Source organism: Nicotiana sylvestris, chromosome 3 (assembly GCF_000393655.2).
Source record: "Nicotiana sylvestris chromosome 3, ASM39365v2, whole genome shotgun sequence".
Classification (NCBI taxonomy): Eukaryota; Viridiplantae; Streptophyta; class Magnoliopsida; order Solanales; family Solanaceae; genus Nicotiana; species Nicotiana sylvestris.
Genome location: NC_091059.1, coordinates 195606354 through 195627147, shown reverse-complemented (window position 1 = coordinate 195627147; position 20794 = coordinate 195606354). Strand labels below are relative to the sequence as shown.

The window sequence follows — 20794 nt, the reverse complement described above, 5'->3', positions numbered from 1 at the left end:
GATGTTGCGTTTGATGTAAATAAATCTAATTCCGAAGGTTGTAATTAATAACCCAAAATTAATGTATTCTTTGAGCCTTTTATACCCTTTCTTTCTAGCCTATCCAAAACCCACATTACGGTCCAAAGAAAGACCTTCCGATCAGTCTTCAAAAGATGCCAAGTCAGACAAATGAAGAGTCTTACCGGCGAACATAACATTCTGTTCCACAGCAGAAAGGACTCTAATCTCCAGCAGAAAGAGTCATACCGGCGACACTCCAAATCCCCAGCTGGAAAGTGATACAAATGAGAGAGTCTTATCGGTGAAAACCTTCACAGGCACCATAAGGCGATGAAAGCTGAGAGAAAAGCCAAAAATGAGAGAGACTTGATAGTGAAAACCCTTCGGGCACTGCAAGTCGAATAAGATCAAGAATCAGATGGGGAATCACCAATTGAAGATCTTGAAAGATGATTGACGGTAAAGGATAGGTCACATACGCATGTCATGGCCATTAGAGTCGGTATCTGCATTTGATATATTTTTATTTATAGTTTCTTTTGTAAAAGAGTCATTCGTTTCCTTTGTCTTTTATTTTGTTTCTTTTATCTTTCTCCTTTCATAGAAAAATTCCCCAATAGAGTCTGTCGGGCCAGAACAAGTATGAAATGACTTCAAATATGCCATCAGCTTTTCAAGATGAGATCTGACTAGTACATCCAAATGGTATAGTCAGCAAGGAACAAGCGCGAGGCCAGTGTCAATAAAGATATCCCCAGCAAAAGGGAATTGACAAAAGGATTGACGAGCGTCAAGAGGGATATCCTTGCCAAAACCAAGGTTATAAACCTCAAAGACAAGGCCCATGAACAAAGCAAGGGAAGCAGTGAACATGATTTGGCGAAATCCATACTAGACTGAAAGGTCGGGGAAAATGCCAGTTTCCAAGCTATGCCACAAAAGAAGAGGGATATCCCCCAGCAGGAAGAGATTATCCCCAGCACATAATATCATCCCCAACAAGTTGTGGAGCGCAGAGCAAGGAAGGAGAAAGGGAAAGCCCTCCCAGTAGGAGTATCACAACCAACCACCATGTTTTAAACTAACAAATTTTGTTTGATTTGAAGCAGGTAGCGGAAATGGCATTGATGCCAGAACTGCATGCCACAAGGGGTATTATCAAACTGGGGCAGAAAATCTTCCTTCCATTTAGAAAAATTTTCTGGAAGTCAGGTACCCCCAGCTGATAGCATTTTACCCCCAACAGGTAAGTAAATCAAGGGAGGTAGTCTTTGAAGGAAGAAGCTATGCAAAAACAAAACAAAAAAGGAATAAAAAAAAGAATAATAATAAAAAATGGGGAAGGTAGAAAAGGAAAATTCATACCAATCCCCAGCAAGTATTCGAGGTAAGACATTTTCAAGTCTTAAAGATAGTTTGGGTTCATCCGCCCTCGAATAGGATCTGTTGGGTTCATCCGCCCTCAAATAGGATATGTTGGGTTCATCCGCCCTCAAATAGGATATGTCGGGTTCATCCGCCCTCAAATAGGATCTGTCGGGTTCATCCGCCCTCAAATAGGATCTGTCGGGTTCATCCGCCCTCAAATAGGATCTGTCGGGTTCATCCGCCCTCAAATAGGATATGTTGGGTTCATCCGCCCTCAAATAGGATATGTTGGGTTCATCCGCCCTCAAATAGGATATGTTGGGTTCATCCGCCCTCAAATAGGATATGTCGGGTTCATCCGCCCTCAAATAGGATATGTTGGGTTCATCCGCCCTCAAATAGGATATGTTGGGTTCATCCGCCCTCGAATAGGATATTTTGGGTTCATCCGCCCGCAAATAGGATATGTCGGGTTCATCCGCCCTCAAATAGGATATGTCGGGTTCATCCGCCCTCAAAAAGGATATGTCGGGTTCGTCCGCCCTCAAATAGGATATGTCGGGTTCATCCGCCCTCAAATAGGATATGTCGGGTTCATCCGCCCTCAAATAGGATATGTTGGGTTCATCCGCCCTCAAATAGGATATGTCGGGTTCATCCGCCCTCAAATAGGATATGTCGGGTTCGTCCGCCCTCAAATAGGATATGTTGGTTTCAGTCTTTTATTTCAAGTGTTGAAATTGGGAGCCCGCCCAGATAATAGAGGCATACATTCAGTCTTTTTATTTTAAGTGTTGAAGTTGGGAGCCCGCCCAGATAATAGAGGCATATATTCAGTCTTTTTATTTTAAGTGTTGAAATTGGGAGCCCGCCCAGATAACAGAGGCATACATTCAGTCTTTACTGTTAAGTGTTGAAGTTGGGAGCCCGCCCAGATAACAGAGGCATACATTATTTAGTCTTTTTATTTTAAGTGTTGAAAGTGGGAGCCCGCCCATAATAACAGAGGAATACATTCAGTCTTTACTTTTAAGTGTTGAAGTTGGGAGCCCGCCCAGATAATAGAGGCATACATTCAGTCTTTTATTTCAAGTGTTGAAATTGGGAGCCCGCCCATAATAACAGAGGAATACATTCAGTCTTTACTTTCAAGTGTTGAAGTTGGGAGCCCGCCCATAATAACAGAGGAATACATTCAGTCTTTACTTTCAAGTGTTGAAGTTGGGAGCCCGCCCAGATAACAGAGGCATACATTCAGTCTTTACGTTTCAAGTATTGAAGTTGGGAGCCCGCCCAGATAACAGAGGCGTACATTCCACGTCTTTACCCATAGGAGACGCATTTCCTCCTAAAGTTGTTTTACCCATAGGAGATGCATTTCCTCCTAAGTTTGTTTTAGTTTCACCCATAGGAGATGCATTTCCTCCTAAGTCTATTTCACCCAATAGGAGACGCACTTCCTAAAAAGTTTCACCAATAGGAGACGCACATCCTAAGTTGAGTTCACCGATAGGAGACGCACTTCCTAAGTTAAGTTTTACCAATAGGAGACGCACTTCCTAGATCCATTGTACCAATAGGAGACGCACTTCCTAGATCCATTGTACCAATAGGAGACGCACTTCCTAGATCCATTGTACCAATAGGAGACGCACTTCCTAAGCAAGCTTTTACCAGTAGGAGACGCACTTCCTAAGTTCAGTTCTACCGATAGGAGACACACTTCCTAAGTTAGTTTCACCAGTAGGAGACGCACTTCCTAAGTCAATTTCACCAGTAGGAGACGCACTTCCTAAGTTTATTGCACCCAATAGGAGACGCACTTCCTAAGCAAGTTTTTACCAGTAGGAGACGCACTTCCTAAGAATAGTTCACCAATAGGAGACGCACTTCCTAAGTTTCAGTTTCACCAATAGGAGACGCACTTCCTAAGATATGTTTCACCATAGGAGACGCACTTCCTAAAGTTCAGTTTCACCATAGGAGACGCACTTCCTAAGCAAGTTTCATCAATAGGAGACGCACTTCCTAAGTCAGTTTCACCATAGGAGACGCACTTCCTAAAGTTCAGTTTCACCATAGGAGACGCACTTCCTAAGTTCATTTCACCCATAGGAGACGCACTTCCTAAGTTTAGTTCTACCAATAGGAGACGCACTTCCTAAGTTCAGTTTTACCAGTAGGAGACGCACTTCCTAAGAATAGTTCACCAATAGGAGACGCACTTCCTAAGTTTCAGTTTCACCAATAGGAGACGCACTTCCTAAGATATGTTTCACCATAGGAGACGCACTTCCTAAAGTTCAGTTTCACCATAGGAGACGCACTTCCTAAAGTTCAGTTTCACCATAGGAGACGCACTTCCTAAGCAAGTTTCATCAATAGGAGACGCACTTCCTAAGTCAGTTTCACCATAGGAGACGCACTTCCTAAAGTTCAGTTTCACCATAGGAGACGCACTTCCTAAGTTCATTTCACCCATAGGAGACGCACTTCCTAAGTTTATTGTACCCACAGGAGATGCACTTCCTAAGTTTCAGTTTCACCAATAGGAGACGCACTTCCTAAGATATGTTTCACCATAGGAGACGCACTTCCTAAAGTTCAGTTTCACCATAGGAGACGCACTTCCTAAGCAAGTTTCATCAATAGGAGACGCACTTCCTAAGTCAGTTTCACCATAGGAGACGCACTTCCTAAAGTTCAGTTTCACCATAGGAGACGCACTTCCTAAGTTCATTTCACCCATAGGAGACGCACTTCCTAAGTTTAGTTCTACCAATAGGAGACGCACTTCCTAAGTTCAGTTTTACCATTAGGAGACGCACTTCCTAAGAATAGGTTCACCAATAGGAGACGCACTTCCTAAGTTGATTTCACCAATAGGAGACGCACTTCCTAAGCTAAGTTTTACCAATAGGAGACGTACTTCCTAGATCCATTGTACCAATAGGAGACGCACTTCCTAAGACTAGTTTCACCCAGTAGGAGACGCACTTCCTAAGAACAGTTATCCCCAATAGGAGACGCACTTCCTAAGTTTATTGTACCCATAGGAGACGTACTTCCTAAGTTTATTGTACCCACAGGAGACGCACTTCCTCAAAGTTTAGTTTTGCCCATAGGAGACACACTTCCTAAGTTTACTTTTACCCTATAGAAGACGCACTTCCTAAAATATTTTCATTCATAGGAGACGCACTTCCTCGTTCAAAATCATTAAGGTTTCACCCATAGGAGACGCACTTCCTAAGACTATTTTATTTTAGGAGACACACTTCCTAGTCTGGTTCACTCAGGTTGTACTTTTGCTTTAGGGGACGCACTCCCGAGTTTGGCTTTTTAGATTATATTTTATTTCAGGAGACGCACTTCCGGAATTGAGATTTCACCCCTAGGAGATGCACTTCCTAGTTTGATTCATTTTAAGTTCGACCATAGGAGACACAATTCCTAGTCCAGTTTTTTGAAGTTTACTCGTTAGGAGACGCACCTCCTAATCAAGGTCTTTCAAGTTCATAGGAGACGCACTTCCTAGTTCTAGTCACTGAAGTTTTCACCCTTAGGAGATGCACTTCCTAGTTTAGCTCATTCCGATTCAACCATAGAAGACACACTTTCTAGTTTGAGTCATTGAGGTTTTTATTTTAGCAGACACATTTGCTAGCAAGAGTTTTGGTTTTACTCATAGGAGATGCACATCCTAGCCTAGTCTTTAGTTTACTCTCATCATTGCATCAGTAGTGTAAGTGAGTTACGATTTTGCTAACGACTCACAAATCTTCCCAGTACAAACTGGGTTAGGAAATTTTGTTTGTTTTGTTTGTTTTGATTGTCAGGGACCCGCCTGTAGAACGGAGGTTGTTGCGTGTCGAAGATAGAAGAAGTCAGGAGTCCGCCTGTAGAACGGGGAAACATTTTTCAAGATCAAGCAGTGACCCACTGGAAAGCAGAAGGTTACAACAAAAATCCCCAGCACTCAATCCAAGATAGAAGCAACAAGAAGCTCGCCCCAAGAATGCAAGTCAACAGTCTGGGATGATCAACAGAAGCTGGTCACCAAAAAAAAACAAAAAAAAACAAAAAGAAAAAAGAGAAAAAAAGGAAAAAAAGAAAAAGAACCCAAATTACGGAAGTGGAGAACAAATGTGGTCTGCTCAAGAACTAGCACCTACAACTAGCAAGTATCAAGGTTCAGATCCAAAGTCTGTATGAAGCACCATTCAAGACTCAAGACCAAGTTTCAGAAGACTTAAGAGATAGGAATCCTTGTAACTAGTAGCTGATAGGCTTAGTTAGTCTTTTTCAGTTTTCATTTTTGTTGTAATGACAGGACCGCGGACCGGAACCTCAACGGAACGGCACCTCGATCGGCTCTCCACCTCGGTACACTTCACTATCTCTCTCATTCCCGAACTACACGTGGCCTGATTCCTGTATAACCAAGGATATGTAGGCAGCTCAGATACCAGGGCTCGGTCACATTCCCTCCCTTTCCTTAAGTGTAGTCCGTCCAAGTAATGGTCGGGTCAAAAACACGTCTAGTCGTTCTTTGTCGGAAAACTCTTCGTGTTTCCAGTCAAAGAGGGGCAGCTGTAAGCACGTGATTTTTGACCCTCCCCGAGAATTTTCACATTTTTAGCATGAATATGTGAAATTGGGTCTAGTATAGCTATTTTAACTATTTTTACTTTATTTCGTTGCAAAAAAGAAAAAAAATTTCAAAAAAATATATATATAAATTTTAGTTTATGTATCTCTCATAAACTTGAAAAATACAAAAATTGCACTTTATTTTTGTACTTTATATAATTTCGAAAATTACAAAAAAATAAATAAAATATAGTTCTATTAAGGTTTTATAGTCATTTTAACTTTGAAAAATACAAAAATATTACCTCATATTTTATCTTAATATTTAAAACGAAAAATTACAAAAAAATAATTTCATTAATATTTTGTAGCTATTTTAAATCTTGAAAAAATATTTAAAAAAGATATAGTTTTGTTTAAATACTAGTCTTATTTTTGGTAGTTATTTTGCTTACATAGGACTAGTTAAGCAACGTGTTCCTATTTCTTCGGGTCCGGGCAAAAGAATAATATTCGGGTTCAAACTACCCGGTTTTAGGCCTAATTTCGGACCTAGCCCATAATAAACCGTGTCCAGGACACATGGGGAACCCCACCACGCGTGGGGCTCATTTTTCTTGGCAAAACATTACAAAACACGGACAAACACATTGGACAAGGGACTGGAAAAATTTTGAAAGAAAAGGGACTGTTCCTTCATCTTCTTCCTGGTTTTTTCCAGAAAAAACATAAAGAAAACCACTGTCCAAACACCTACCCCATAACCCTACTCCTTCACGGCAAAAACGCCACCACCAGGCGTCGTCAACCACCAGCTCCCCTCTCATCGTCAACCGCCGCTGCCCCATCGTCGGAGCTCCAGCTCTAGTCCGCCACCTTCCCATCGCCAAACACCTACCCAAACCAACGAAAAAACCCTACTGTCAAGAACAAAAAAACCACCATCGTTCCACCTCCATCAACTAGCCTAACCCCCCCAGCCCAACTCCATCACCATCGTCAAAACACCACCTCCGTCAGCAGCCCCCCCCTAACGCTTGAACCACCTCCGTCAATGACCCTCCCATCGTGAAACCTCTACTGCCTCACGTCCAAAACCCTCGACGCCGCCCAAACACCACCTCCGTCACCTTCCCCAGCTGACCCCTCGTCGTCAACCACCAGAACGCCCCCCCCCCCCCCACAGCTGCTCCCCGTCGTCCCTGTCCAGCGCAACCAACTCCCTCATCGGCTCCTCACCATCTCGCCCAAACTGCCACCCCTACCACGAACAGCCCCTCCCCGTCGTTTCATCGTGCCCAGCAGTGGATCAAACGACCACTGAACTCCGACTTTGCCAAACGACCCTCAATCGGAACTCCGTCGAACCCATCCCTGAAAATAACGAGCGTCCAAATAACCACCTGGAAAAACTAGTCTCAGCCGTGACTCATTTTGGTCCGTTCGTGTTCGAGTTTCCGGCGCGAGCTATTCAGTCCGAGCTCTGACGACCTTTTCTATGGTTTCCCGTTCGAGGTTATCCGTCGAGGTCGGTGTTGAGGGTTGGTCCATGGCCCTATCCGTCTCTGTTTGTTCAGGTTAGTAAACTTCAAGCATTAGACAAGGAAATGTTACGGAATGTTCAAAAAATGCAATATAGAAATTGGTATGGTAATTTTCTGCCCATGTTTCACCGTATGCATTTTGTTCATTTTTGCGTTGTGTTATTCTTGTTTATTTGATGTCATTTAATTAAGTTGGGCTAGTTGTTCTTGACACAAGTTTGACGTTAATTTGTTCGTGGTCCTTTGCTTAGTTCGTTCGGACAAAATTAGCATTAGTACTTGTTGTTACCACTTCCGAAACACCCATTCACTAGACTCATTTTATTAAATTTTGACAAGCTATGAGATTTTAGTTGTAAAGAAGCCGTAAGATTTAGTATTGTTAAAGGCGTAAAAATGGCATCCTTTTAAAATATAAAAAAAATAAAAAATAAATGATAATAAAAAATAAAATGAGACGAGCCTCGCCGAATAAAAATACAAATTGCGGGGCCCTCACAAAATATATGTATTAAATACTTAGATTCCGGGACGGGCCGTTTAGTAAATTTCACGGCCCTACCCCAAAATAATAATGCGCTAGTTGCTTTAGGCGCGCCTTTAATAATGTTATCTCCCTAAACTCGGGTGCACATTTATGTGACCCAAATCCAAATCTCAACGGAGTCGAAATATGTCTTTAGTCACGGGCGCATTGATTGTGGCGTGGCCCGAGATGCATTTCCATGACGTTGTAAATTCCTTTTAATAATAAATGAGACGAGCCTCGACAAACAAAAATGTAGAAGCTGCGGGGCCCTCTAAATGCATATATATTAAAAATACTTAGAATTCGGGACATGCCGTTTAGCAAATTTTACGGCCTTCCCCAAAACAACCATACGTTAGTTGCTTTAGGCGCGTCTTAAATAATTTATTTTTCTTAATTCGGGTGCACATCTATGCGACCCAAATCCAAATCCTAAAACATCAGATAAAATGCGTTCCGGATTGTGGGTGCATTTCATGTGATGCAGTCCAAAGACGTGTTTTAAGCGATGTTCACATTCTTTTGAAATAACAATAATAAAGCGGTAAAAAGTTAAAATTGGCACATTGGTTCATAATTGTATTTAAAATCAGATAAATAAGCCGAATATAACAGTTGAGCGACCGTGCTAGAACCACGGAACTCGGGAATGCCTAACACCTTCTCCCGGGTTAACAGAATTCCTTATCTAGATTTCTGGTACGCAGACTGTAATATAGAGTCATTCTTTTCCTCGATTCGGGATTAAAATTGGTGACTTGGGACACCCTAAATCTCCCAAGTGGCGACTCTGAAATAAATAAACCAATCCCGTTTCGATTGTCCTTTAATTGGAAAAAACTCCCCCTACGCCCCCTCGGGTGCTTAACATGTGGTTTACTAGTTATATGGGACCATTAATCAGAAGAGGAAGAACTTAGCCAATGATGTACAGTTTTCATGCTTGGCATACATTACAGCACATATTACAAAGTAAAACTAAGTCTGAGATGCAACCTATTTCATTGAGAATATTTTCACCTATCAGCATACATATGTAAACTACCATTTAGCTAATCTATATTGATATACACTGGGCATACATGCTGCTTCTATTATCAACACAGGAATGAAAATTATCATACAGTACATGATATCTAATATAACAATCTATGTATGAAAGTCAACTTCAGGTCTTTTCTTTTTGCATTCATGCTCAATGTTCCAATTACATTTGATAGTGCATTGGTTGTGTACCTGGTATAGAGGACAAAGAAGAAAGGAATGATCAGCTGGGCAGTATGCAGTAAACACAGCAACAGCAGATACACAGCAACAACACAGCAACAAACCAACAATCACAAGTGTTTTCCACAGTCCATAGACAACCAGCAACAATTTCCAGAACAAAGAAAAACAGCAGATGGTCGAGCACCAAACAAGTAATCCCAGAAAGAGTAATGAAACAAACAGAAGTAACAGAGTGTTCTATGCAGCAACACCAGCAGTCCAACAATCACAAGCAGCTCAATCAGTGCAAACAACAGAACTTGGCCAAGACAGCTTGACCAATACGAACCCTTATGTAGCTTTCAGACAGTGTTTGATTACAGTACTTACTAGAAATTTCCTTATGTTTTCAGTTTTCTTTAAACTCACAAGACCTCTCTTAAGACTCCAATTTCTAGCCCTTTTTTAAGTTATGAAATGGCATATTTATAAGCCAAACGACCCAGTGCAACTAAGCTGCCTGGATCCCCCCACTTGCAGACTGCCCATTCCCTTTAAGCCCATGCCTAAGCATCTTTTGGTGCCAGCCATTTGTTCCTCATGCCTGGTTTATTCTTTAATCAAGGATTATGGGCTCATTTTAGTATTCATTTTAAACCCATACTCTTGTGTCTTGTTCCCCATTGGCATTAGTTTAATCCTAATTTAGTACCCTACTTGTCAGCTCATTTAAACTAAGCTTTTTCTGTCCTTTTCAAACCCCAGACTACCCCTGTTAAACCCTGATTATTACTGCCCTAAACCCATCGTAGCATCAGGGCATTTTGAACTTCTGAAAGTTCAATTTCAGAATTGCCCTAGCCTGATTCTTTTAATCGTTTTTACAATGCAGTTAAAAACTAGCATTCACAGATAATGTCCAATATTCATTTCACAATACAGGTTTGTTCAGTCATGTGAGGTTGTACGTATTAGCATATCTGAACATTCAGTCGTAGGGAGTTAATCGACGACATTTATCAAGTCGACTATACTAATTATAATAGGTAATAATCAATCGCTCATATAAACTACACATACAGGGTCCCGAATGACTTCAAATATCTTTGTTCAATTACTGGGAGCCTATATGAGTTAACTTATTTGACGATTAATCTAATTGACGAGCATGTATATCACAGAGTACATTCAGAACACACATAGAAAATCAAACGACCAAATAAAAGGTCTTTGACAGAGATGGAAGAAATTAAGAAAAACACCATACAATAACACACAGTCACAACAAAGCATGCTAACAACTCAATCGAAAACTAAAACAAAGAAAGGGAAAACTTACTGAAAAAGTTTAAACTAAACTGAACCAAATTCAACTTAGCTTCGACCATTTGAGGCCGAACAAACTTTAATCAGGGTGTTCTCACACGAGAACACCTTGGTTAAGGTCCATTAGACCTCAAACCCCTGTCAAGATCGGCCGGATTCCCCAGGTGCATGTGTTCTGAGGTCTGGATTTTCAGATCTGGTTTTTTAGAAGTTGTGGGTAGATTCGGACCAAACCAAGCTTGGTTTGGTCACGAGGAGGGTCCGGGGAGTGTCTGGTATGAAGATGGGGTGGTTTGGTATAGGTCCGGGTTCGACTCGAATCTTCAAATGAAGATTCGAGACGAAGGAAGGTGATTCGAGGCTAGGGGTGACAGATCCATGTTCAGGAGAGTGAGGGGGTCTTAGGGTGTTCAGGAGGTGGTCACCGGCGTTCATGTCGCCGGCTTTAATGGCGAGGGAGACTAGGGCGGCTGCTAGGGTTCGGGGGGGGAGGGGGTTTCAGTGTTTGGTGAAGACGATGAGCGGAGGGGGGGTTCGAATAGGGGGCGTGGGGTACGATAGAAAGCTTATATACGATCTAGGGGTTTATATCCTGGCCGTTGGATCAAATGAGATCTATGGCCAGGATTTATTCACTTATGGAAGACAGTGTCGTTTTGGGTTTGATAGTGGGTGAGACCGGGTGAGGCTGGATCGGGTCAAGGTTTGACGGGTTTAAGGGGAATGGCCTAGGTCCGTTGGATCAAGGGGTTGGACGGCTCAGATCAATTTCCTAAGACGACGTCGTTTGGGGTTGAATGAGTGGCCTGATCAGGACCGTTCGTTTGAGTCAGATCAACGGTTCTAACAGGGGTATTGATACGATGTCGTTTGGGGTCCTGTTGGGGCAGCCTGGGTTGGGCTTGGTCTTGCATTGGCTTTGGGCCTCATTTGGGGTCCAAACCGATTCCTTTCCTTTTTTTTTTTTTAAATTTCAACAAATTAACCAAAAATTCCTAAAAACAATGCAAATGATTAAAATGAACCTACACATATATTGGGTAACACCTACAACAATAAACACACATATTAGAATTTTTTTAAAAATGGTTAAACCACAGCCTAGAGTAAAAGCTGCATATTTTTTGTCAATTTTCTCTTAAAACCGGACTACGGCCTGATTACACACGACGTTCTTATTTTTTGTGTTTTTTGTAAGATTAATTGCAACACGGGCCGAACCACAAATGACTAGCAGCACATGTCCCGTGAAAATTGTACCACGATGCCATTTATTATTTTTGATTTCTTTTGGAGTGATTGCTCGTGGAGCAAAAATCACGTGCTTACAATGTTGGTGCTGCTAAAGCAACTATACAATTGTAATTGTGATCTTTCTAGAGGGTGGAAGCTTAAGTTTTGATAACTTCGTGTAGCATCATTGGAAATTTATTTTTCTGCTTTATCCATGTGTGTAGTTTTCTTTATCACAGTTCCCTTTTGGATATGTTTCGGTGCATCGGAACTCAAAAATAATGCATCAGGATCACAGGCAAAGCAAAACAGAACTATATAAAGGACACGGTTCCTCTGTACGTTGGTTAATTTTGATTCCAAAAGCTGAATTCTTAACCGTTCCTCACAACTCGTTGGCTATTGAAATTTTTCTTGATGTAAAAACTGGTTAATGTTACACTTGTCCATATCAATGCAATTTGTGCTTTTAAGATGGATACTGGTTCTTCAAAAACTTCAGCTTTTAGTGCTGAAGTTTGTAGAAATGAACTAAATAACTTGAGCATCTTCTATTGAAGTTTTTGAAAAAACTTATCCAGGACAAAAAAACTTCAGCTTATTTAGTGCTGAAATTTTTATAAATGAACTAAATAACTTCAGCATTTTCTGCTGAAGTTTTTGAAAAAGCTTAGTGACAAAACTAATGGATCTAGACCAATTTTTTTTTAGCTTATTTAGTGCAATTACAAACAAAAACTTCGGCAAATAGAGAATAAAACTTCCTCTATTATGCTTAAGTTCAGCAATTACAAACAAAAATTTCAGCAAATAGAGAACGAAACTTCAGCTACTATGCTTAAGTTGAGCAATTACAAGCAAAAACTTCAGCACACTTGGTTCAACACACTTGCTACTTCATGCCCGTCTACTAGAATGCTGATGTTTTGCGTGATTGCCTTTGCTACTTTATCCCCATATGCTGAAGTTACGCGAAAAAGTGGGTACGTTTGCAAATTTTTTTTGCAAAGCGAGCACAAGTTAAAATGTGACCCAAAAGCGGGTATAGATGCAAATGCCCCAAACATCTTTGACGAACTTCTTATACGATTTCACTTGCAATTCTGGTTCAAAACTAGTCCAAAACTCTATCAAATGGCTTCAAACTTTGTATACAACCTACTTAGATTATTTTTAATAAGTTCAAATAATACCCACTCCAAATTTCTTACAAAATCATATTTAAAGTTTAACAAGATTAGCATTGAAGAAGAAGAGATTTTAGGTTTCTCGCGTCCGTTTTTGCATTTTTGTAGATGGGATAGGTATGTATAAACTTGAGGAAAAATAGAGAATGAAAACTCAAGAACTTTCCTCTATGTTTTCCTTTCTTCCTCTGTTCATTGGTCCACCTATTCAATTTTCTTTTTTCTAATAGCTCCCGACCTCACGATCTTCAAAAAATGAATGACAGGTGACTGGAGCCGTAAGATTCTTTAGGAACAGACTAGGTTAATAATTCTTGTCCTTTTAATTTTTGACTGGCAGAATGGCATAAAGAGGCCAGTTGTAATGTACGTACGGCAATTGGAATTAGTACAATCGAGGCAAAGTTGTCGTTTTATGCTGAAGTGGCATTGAAGAGAAAACATGTACTATTGTTGTGGCTATGAGCAGAGAGAGTACCAGTTCTAATAGTAGAACGGAACAGAATAGAGAAATAGCGAAAAATATCAGTTATGGTTTTGGAATGAAGTCTGTCTATGGGTTAGCGGATATTAGGGAGAGTTATGAGTTTGTTTTCTACGTGCTGGACCTGCAGTTTACGATCGAGACTATACATTGTGGTATACATGTGTGTGGAATAGTATCTTTGAACATATTCTTTTTAGGAATAATAGCACTATTGGTCCCCTATTTTTTGATAAATTTTAATTTTAATTCTTCTGATATATGTTTAACCACATCTAATATTCAATTTGTGTATTGGTCCCTCTATATAGGTAATTTGTTAAATTTAAACTATTTTTAAAAGTATATTACTTCAAATATGGAGTAACAATATAAAAAGCCAGCTCGCGAAGTATTCCGTGTTTACGCTGAATCCGGAGGAGGATTTCATCTCAAGGGATGTGATGTAAGGAGCCTACTCTGATACACGTATTAGTGGATGATTCCAGGATTCGAAACCGTGATCTATAAGTCATACAAAGACAATTTTACTATTGCTCCAAAATTGCCTTCAAGCATAATAATAGTATAAACTTAAAATAATACATGAGGAATTAAATAGTATAGTAGAACAGTTAGTATTATTAATACCACCTTTTCTATTAATTATGGAGCAGTACAACAAAAAGCTCTGTAGCTTCTTTTCCCCCCTTTTTTTCCTTCTTGTACAGAGAATGGTCAAAAGACGAGTTCGATTTAAATGGTGTCTGTGACTCTGTCCTAGGGCTAAGAGTAAAACATATCACGAGCTAGAAATATGGAATCAACAGGGTCAGATTTTGAAGTTTGAACACGTATATAACGGACAAAAGGCATTGTACAATCCCCAACGGACACATGAATGAAAGTTACGTGTATGACGATGATGTTATTGAGGCCGGAACCAAATGTAGTTCTTTTGGACAAATAACATCTTAATAGATGTAAAAAAAATGACATTTTTATATATAGCGCCCAAATACTGAGCCCAAATACTGTGCCGTTAATGTATAGCGCCTAGTATTTGGGCGCTATATATAAAAAGCTGACACTAATAGGTATAGCGCCCAAAAATTCGGCGTTATACATAAAACTTTATGTATAGTGTCCAGTATTTGGGCGTTATATACCTTTTTCGTGGCCCCAACAATAATTCCTGACTTCAATAATTCAAAAGCATATAGTACCCACTATTTGGGCGTTATATATATATAAAAAAAATTCCGACTAACCATTTCCTATATAAAGAGGTTAGGATTGTATAGAAATTCATTCAAAAGGTGTATAGCGTAGAAATTTCCCGGCTATCCATTTCCATACTCTTGTTGAAACGTTTATTGTTGTTAAATTCTCCAGCATTTTTTCATTATGTCTGAAGAGCGTAGAATAAGAATTTCATTATATTGGAGGGGGGTGAGGTTGTGATGGAGAATAACTCCGTGGGCTACAGTATACCTGCGTAGTGTCATGTTAAATTACCACTTACAATGGAGTACGATAAATTGATATCGTTGTTATGCAAAAAAATGAGTGTGAGGAAACGTTCAGTGATACTTAAAGTAACCGGAAGATATCCGTATTCCGTCACTCCGCAAGGGGTTGCTTTTTACTCGGAGTTTAACATCGACGATGATGAAACTTTGAGTAATTTTCTGAGGACTCCGGATGATTGCCGGGAATTTCTTGTAATCTGTTGGAGATGTACGTGAAGGTCGAAGACGTTCCAAAAAACGAGGTTGTGCGTAGTAGAGATAACCCCCAGCCATCGGGTGATTATTCTGGAGCAGTTTTTACCGGACAGGTTCCAGATGAAAGAGTTTTCCTTGATTTAAACTAATCACCACCAGCGAATGAGCAGTGAGAAAATAATTTACACCCTGCTTTCCATAATTCACAAGACGAGTGGTCTGGGTCCATATAATCAGCCTCGTGTGCCAAATCGCTGATCTGATCGGGCTCGCTACAGTGTCTAGGCAGCCACATCCATGAATCGACGACTATATTCCTGCATGGCCACATGATCGTGGACATGACTTTGCATATGCTGCCCCATAAGATAGACGGTATGCAATCCAATCGCCTGCACAAAGTAAAAAATATAAACTAAATATTTGGCACTAAATTACAGGTATATAATTAATAATAACAGAAAACAAACCAGGGCCTCGTGTCTCCCGGCTTATGGGACGTACCGACCATATACCTGATGAACTGGGTTCCCGATAAAAAGTCGGGAAATAGTGCGGTACCATGCCATATAACGTTGAATAGGAAAGTGCTGCGGAGGTGGGGTCAAGTCCCCTCGCTTGTCCCAAGTACCCAACTGCTCGTCAAGCCATGCCATAAATGTGTCGTCCGTCCTGGACCGATCATCCCTCTCATAATGTAAAACAAGCCATGCAGGCGGACTCGGTATAGGTTGCGGCAGGCCAAACTGACGAAATACCCGCTCGGAGGCATGATGCTTGACAAAATCGAGGCATATGAGCGGGACAGAAGTCCTCCAAATATGTCGGCCGAACGTGCAATACGCTGGTAGGGTACCTATCACCTCACCGCAGTAAGGCGTCCAGATGAACTATCAAATAAGAATACAAACCGTTAGTATGCGCAACACTAAGTTAATCTATAACAGGTAAGTTTAGTTAGATATTCACCAGTGCGTCCTCTAGCAGATCCAACACATCCTTGCAGAGGGGGAGATTATGATGGGCATCATACTCTCGTGCAAGAGTACGACGCATAACCCACCTACAGGCTAGAGGGAGATGCGGAATTTCTACATTAGCCGGTAGCTGTGGTAGAGGTGGCTGAAACTGCAGAAATCACTCACAGACCCAAACCTAACATACAAAGTTGACGTAAAGTATAAGATTATCTATAACTAGGTAGAATTGTAACTAATGAACATATTATTTGAATATGTTGTCACCTGTAGAAGCGGTAGAAAGCTACCAACATCTCTCTGTGTGCCGATGCAACCCCGGCACATCTGCCTATACAAATATGAGATGACAGCACCACCCCAGCTGTAGATGGCTGTATCCTCAAACCGGTCAATATGATGCAGAAAATGAAGGCTCACTAGGTTCCCGAAGTGTTCGGGAACAAGACCCCCCCAAGTACAAGGAGCAACAACAGACTCGTATATCGCTGTACATCCACCTCCGCTGACTCGTCGGAGATAGTATGGTGGATCTGCTCCAGGTAGTCTCTAATGGGGACCAATTGCATACGACTGGACCTAGACGCTACAGTCTCGTCCTCCGCATTGAAACCCGTAAGCATGTGCAGCATATCCCAATAAGACTGCAACGAATAATATCTCATGGTCGCAGGCAGTAAAACTGGCAAGTCATCAGCGGACAGGTCATATAAAATCTAAGCGTCCTAGAGTGTGATGGTGGCCTCGTCGATGGGCAGATGGAAAGTGTGCGTCTCCGGTCGCCATCGCTCAATCAAGGTCGTGATCAAAGCCCAGTCGAGCTGTATCCGGCCAATCCTAATAATCCTATATAATCCCATCTCCTCCAAGTAAGGAACCACGTGGGGATGTATAACTCTATGACTCAAAAACTCCCACAATAGATCCACTTTCCTGGATCGGAAAGTCTACGTAAGCAACTGTCCGTCCTATATATAGTCGGATCTATGCTGGGCCTGTAGGGATAATAGATCCAATGTCCGAGGGCCGAGATGTATAGTCGCGTCCATGTCGTCAACTGTAAATTAAAACAACATTAATTGTATTTTATTCTGTATATTAAATATTAATTTTTTGAGATACACACTTTTTAGCGTTATACAAAAATTATACCTATGGGTTCCAAGCTCGATCCTATTCATATATATACATACCTTTGGGTTCTGGGCTCGATATTTTGAGGCCTAGTGACACCAAACTATCATTAATAATTATGTGTTTGTTTTATAATTTAAATTCATATTTTAATAACTTAATTGTACAATATATATATACCTATGGGTTCCGGGCTCGATATTTTGAGGCCCAGTGACACCAAATTAACATTAGTAATTATGTGTGTTGATACAATTATTAACTTAATTGTATAAAGTTTGCATTTTCAACTACCAGTATAAGATACTTAAACAAAAGAAATTTTAAGCTAAAATACTACACATTACTACGCTATAAGGCTCTAAATTTTACTACGCTAAAATGGTCTACATTTTACTACGTTAAAAAGATCTAGATTTTACTGCGCTAAAAAATAATCTAAACTAAACATAAACAACAAATAAATTTAATTGCAAATAAAACACAAAACGGCATGAAAACACACACATATAAATCAGGATATTAACAGACAAATTTATTTGATAAATTTATATTTTTTTTATAAAACACTAATATTAAATTCGGATAAATTTAACATACTAATTTCGAGAAAAAAACACAAACCGAAATAGAACACATACAAATCAAATAATATGCATTATTATAAAAGTTTCAACTTAAAATAAAAATCGAAATACCTAAATTTAGAATTTTCGGAAAGCAAATAGATTGAAATTTTGACTCCGGAAGTGTAAATCAACAATAATACGAAGCTCTACTCGAATGTGGGACCTACGTTCTTCACCTTTTATGTGACGGGAGACCCTTTTTTTTTAAAATGGTGGGGCAACGGGTATGGGAGTGGGGGACCAAGAAGAAGAATATGTAAAATATTGAGGAAGAAGAAGCAGAATCGTCGTCTTGAGGAAGACGACTTGATTTTTAAAATATGTGTAGCGCTGAGTTTTTGGGCGCTATATCTATTAGTGTTAGCTTTTTATATATAACGCCCAAATATTGGACGCTATACATTAACGACACAATTAATGTTAATGTATAGCGCCCAATATTTGGGCGCTATATATATAAATATCATCTTTATTTTTTTACACATATTAAAGTGCTACTTGTCCAAAAGAATCACATTTTGATTGCGGACTCTAATGTTATTCCACCAACAGGAAAACTAAAGTAAACCCTTAACATTTGCTCGATGAACAACAACAATCTAGTGGTAGTGGGGCCATTTTCTCGTGGCTTTTGTACACAGAATTGAGGGTACCTTTTTGTACACTAGCTGACCCATTCCTCTTGTGAGTCCTCTTTATGTATTGGCATAGGAATTAATTTAAATATCTTCACTCACCTTTAATAATCATTATAAAATTATTCTAATAGATAGATTTTAGGTTGAAAACATTCAGGGTATTGCTTTGTAAAGTTTTTGGTATAACCATTTGGTAATTGGAATTTACTAGTAAGAGTAATTCAAATACGCATAACTATTGGTTCGTTCATTTGCCATTCGAAATTTACTAGTTTGTTTAATTCAAATTTATAGTAGACCCATTTAAGGGGATGCACTCCTTTGCAAAGAATTTCTCTTACTAGGAAAACTCAAATCTTTTGTTAATGATGAAAAAAATTCTTCTATGTCATATATGCTAAGGTAATTTTGTATAGTTTTGTTTTGTGTATATGCTACATTGGCAGGTCAATAGTTGATTTGTAGAAAAGGTGGAACTATAATTGCATTTGGTGGTCTGCGACTTATAAAACGCATTTAGGATACGCGACGTATAAATCGTACATATCACATCAGCAATGAAGTGAATTCGTCTCTTTTCGCTATAAAAAAGCCCGCTCCTATTTCCTTGTCACTCTCTCTTCCATAGTCCATAGTCCATACCCAACGGGCACTTCATAAACTTTGTCGTTTCTTTCATCTTTCATTTTCATTGCTCACCTGTTTCTGGAAAGTTTGAAACTTAACACACACAGAGAGAGAGAGAGAGAGATTTTTTGTCTACCTCACTTGGTAGTAACATAATGAGCTCTGTTTTGGCATTCAATATATAGGGATACTTCCCCACCCAATAAAGCAATCTCTATTAAGAGCTTTATTGCATAAACGACTTGTTCAGTCATCACGGGATCACTGCCTCACTACATTAATGGCTGAAGTTGAAGTACCATGTCCAGAAACAGAGAGCTCTAGTTCTAATACCTCTTCTTCTTCCTCCTCATTGTCCTCTGAGTCCATGCACAACTCGGTTTTTGACTCGTCTAAGGAATTACCAGAAGATAAAAAACCACCGACGAAGAGAAAAAGAGAGACGATTAACAATGAGAACAGCGTACAAAATCAAGTTTACAGAGGAGTTAGGATGAGAAGTTGGGGAAAATGGGTATCTGAAATTCGTGAACCTAGAAAAAAATCACGTATTTGGCTCGGTACTTATCCTACAGCAGAAATGGCCGCTAGAGCACATGACGTGGCCGCGCTGAGTATTAAAGGAAATTCCGCCATTCTAAATTTCCCTAATCTCATCGACTCTCTGCCACGTCCAGTGTCGAATTTACCTAGAGATGTTCAAGCTGCTGCTGCTAAAGCAGCTGCAATGAATTTGAACCTAACTTCTCTCTCATCTTCATCCTCATCTTCTTCGTCAACTACAATAACATCAGCGGGCTCAGAGGAATTAGGAGAAATTATAGAGCTGCCTAATTTAGAGGAAAGCGAGGAGACGAAGACTGAGTTGAGGTTGAGTGACTCGGTTGAAGGGTGGTTGTACTCGCCGTGGTGGGCATCTACTGATAGTGATTTTTGTGGTTATTTTCTGGAGCAGTCTGCTTCTGCTACTGGTGAGAGTTTAATTCCGAGCAGCTTTGAGATTCTGAAATGGGGCTGCTAAAGCTGATGATTCTGTTCAGCTTTGTGGACTGAGAAAAGTGGGTTTGCTTTGGTTTTTGTCTTTTTCTTCTGCATTTTATGGATATCTGCGGATTAGTTAGTAACTGTTTAAGTAAATGTATGTATACAATATTAGTTTAGTTGTCCATAAATCATACATTTTGGATACTCTTTATTATACATTTGAATATATACTAGTACTTGATTAGGTTTACAGGATGTTCTGACCAAAAAAGTTTCCTTTTCCAAGAAAACATTGCAAGAGTAGTAATGTAGGCTTTGTGTTGTATGATACTTACGTAGTTTAATCCATCGTTCTTTCATTTGATATCTCGAGTATAATTCTACATATATATTATGCTAGTTTAAAAAAAAACCCAGTATAATTCATATATATTACGCTAGATTAAAAAATAAATAAATTAAAAAGGTCCAAAATTGCCTCTGAACTATGAGATGTAGAGCAATTTTATCCTTCCTAAATAGTTGGGGTCGAATATACCCTACCGTTATCAAATGGGCTCAAATATACTCTTAACTAACAGTCAACTATTTTAATTTTTTCGTCGAATCAGTATTTGTCCAAG

General features: G+C 39.8%; 1 protein-coding gene across 1 annotated transcript; it reads left to right on the top strand.

Annotated features, from left to right (window-relative positions):
- The first annotated feature begins 19169 nt into the window (after nt 1–19169).
- LOC104245730 (ethylene-responsive transcription factor TINY-like) lies at nt 19170–20535 on the top strand. The gene has a single exon (XM_009801391.2). The coding sequence runs from the start codon at nt 19468–19470 to the stop codon at nt 20206–20208; it is 741 nt and encodes a 246-aa protein (XP_009799693.1). The 5' UTR covers nt 19170–19467; the 3' UTR covers nt 20209–20535.
- The last annotated feature ends 259 nt before the right edge of the window (nt 20536–20794 follow it).

Excerpts from the sequence above, each read along its gene's own strand:
- LOC104245730 (XM_009801391.2), top strand. The coding sequence starts at position 19,468 with ATGGCTGAAGTTGAAGTACCATGTCCAGAAACAGAGAGCTCTAGTTCT.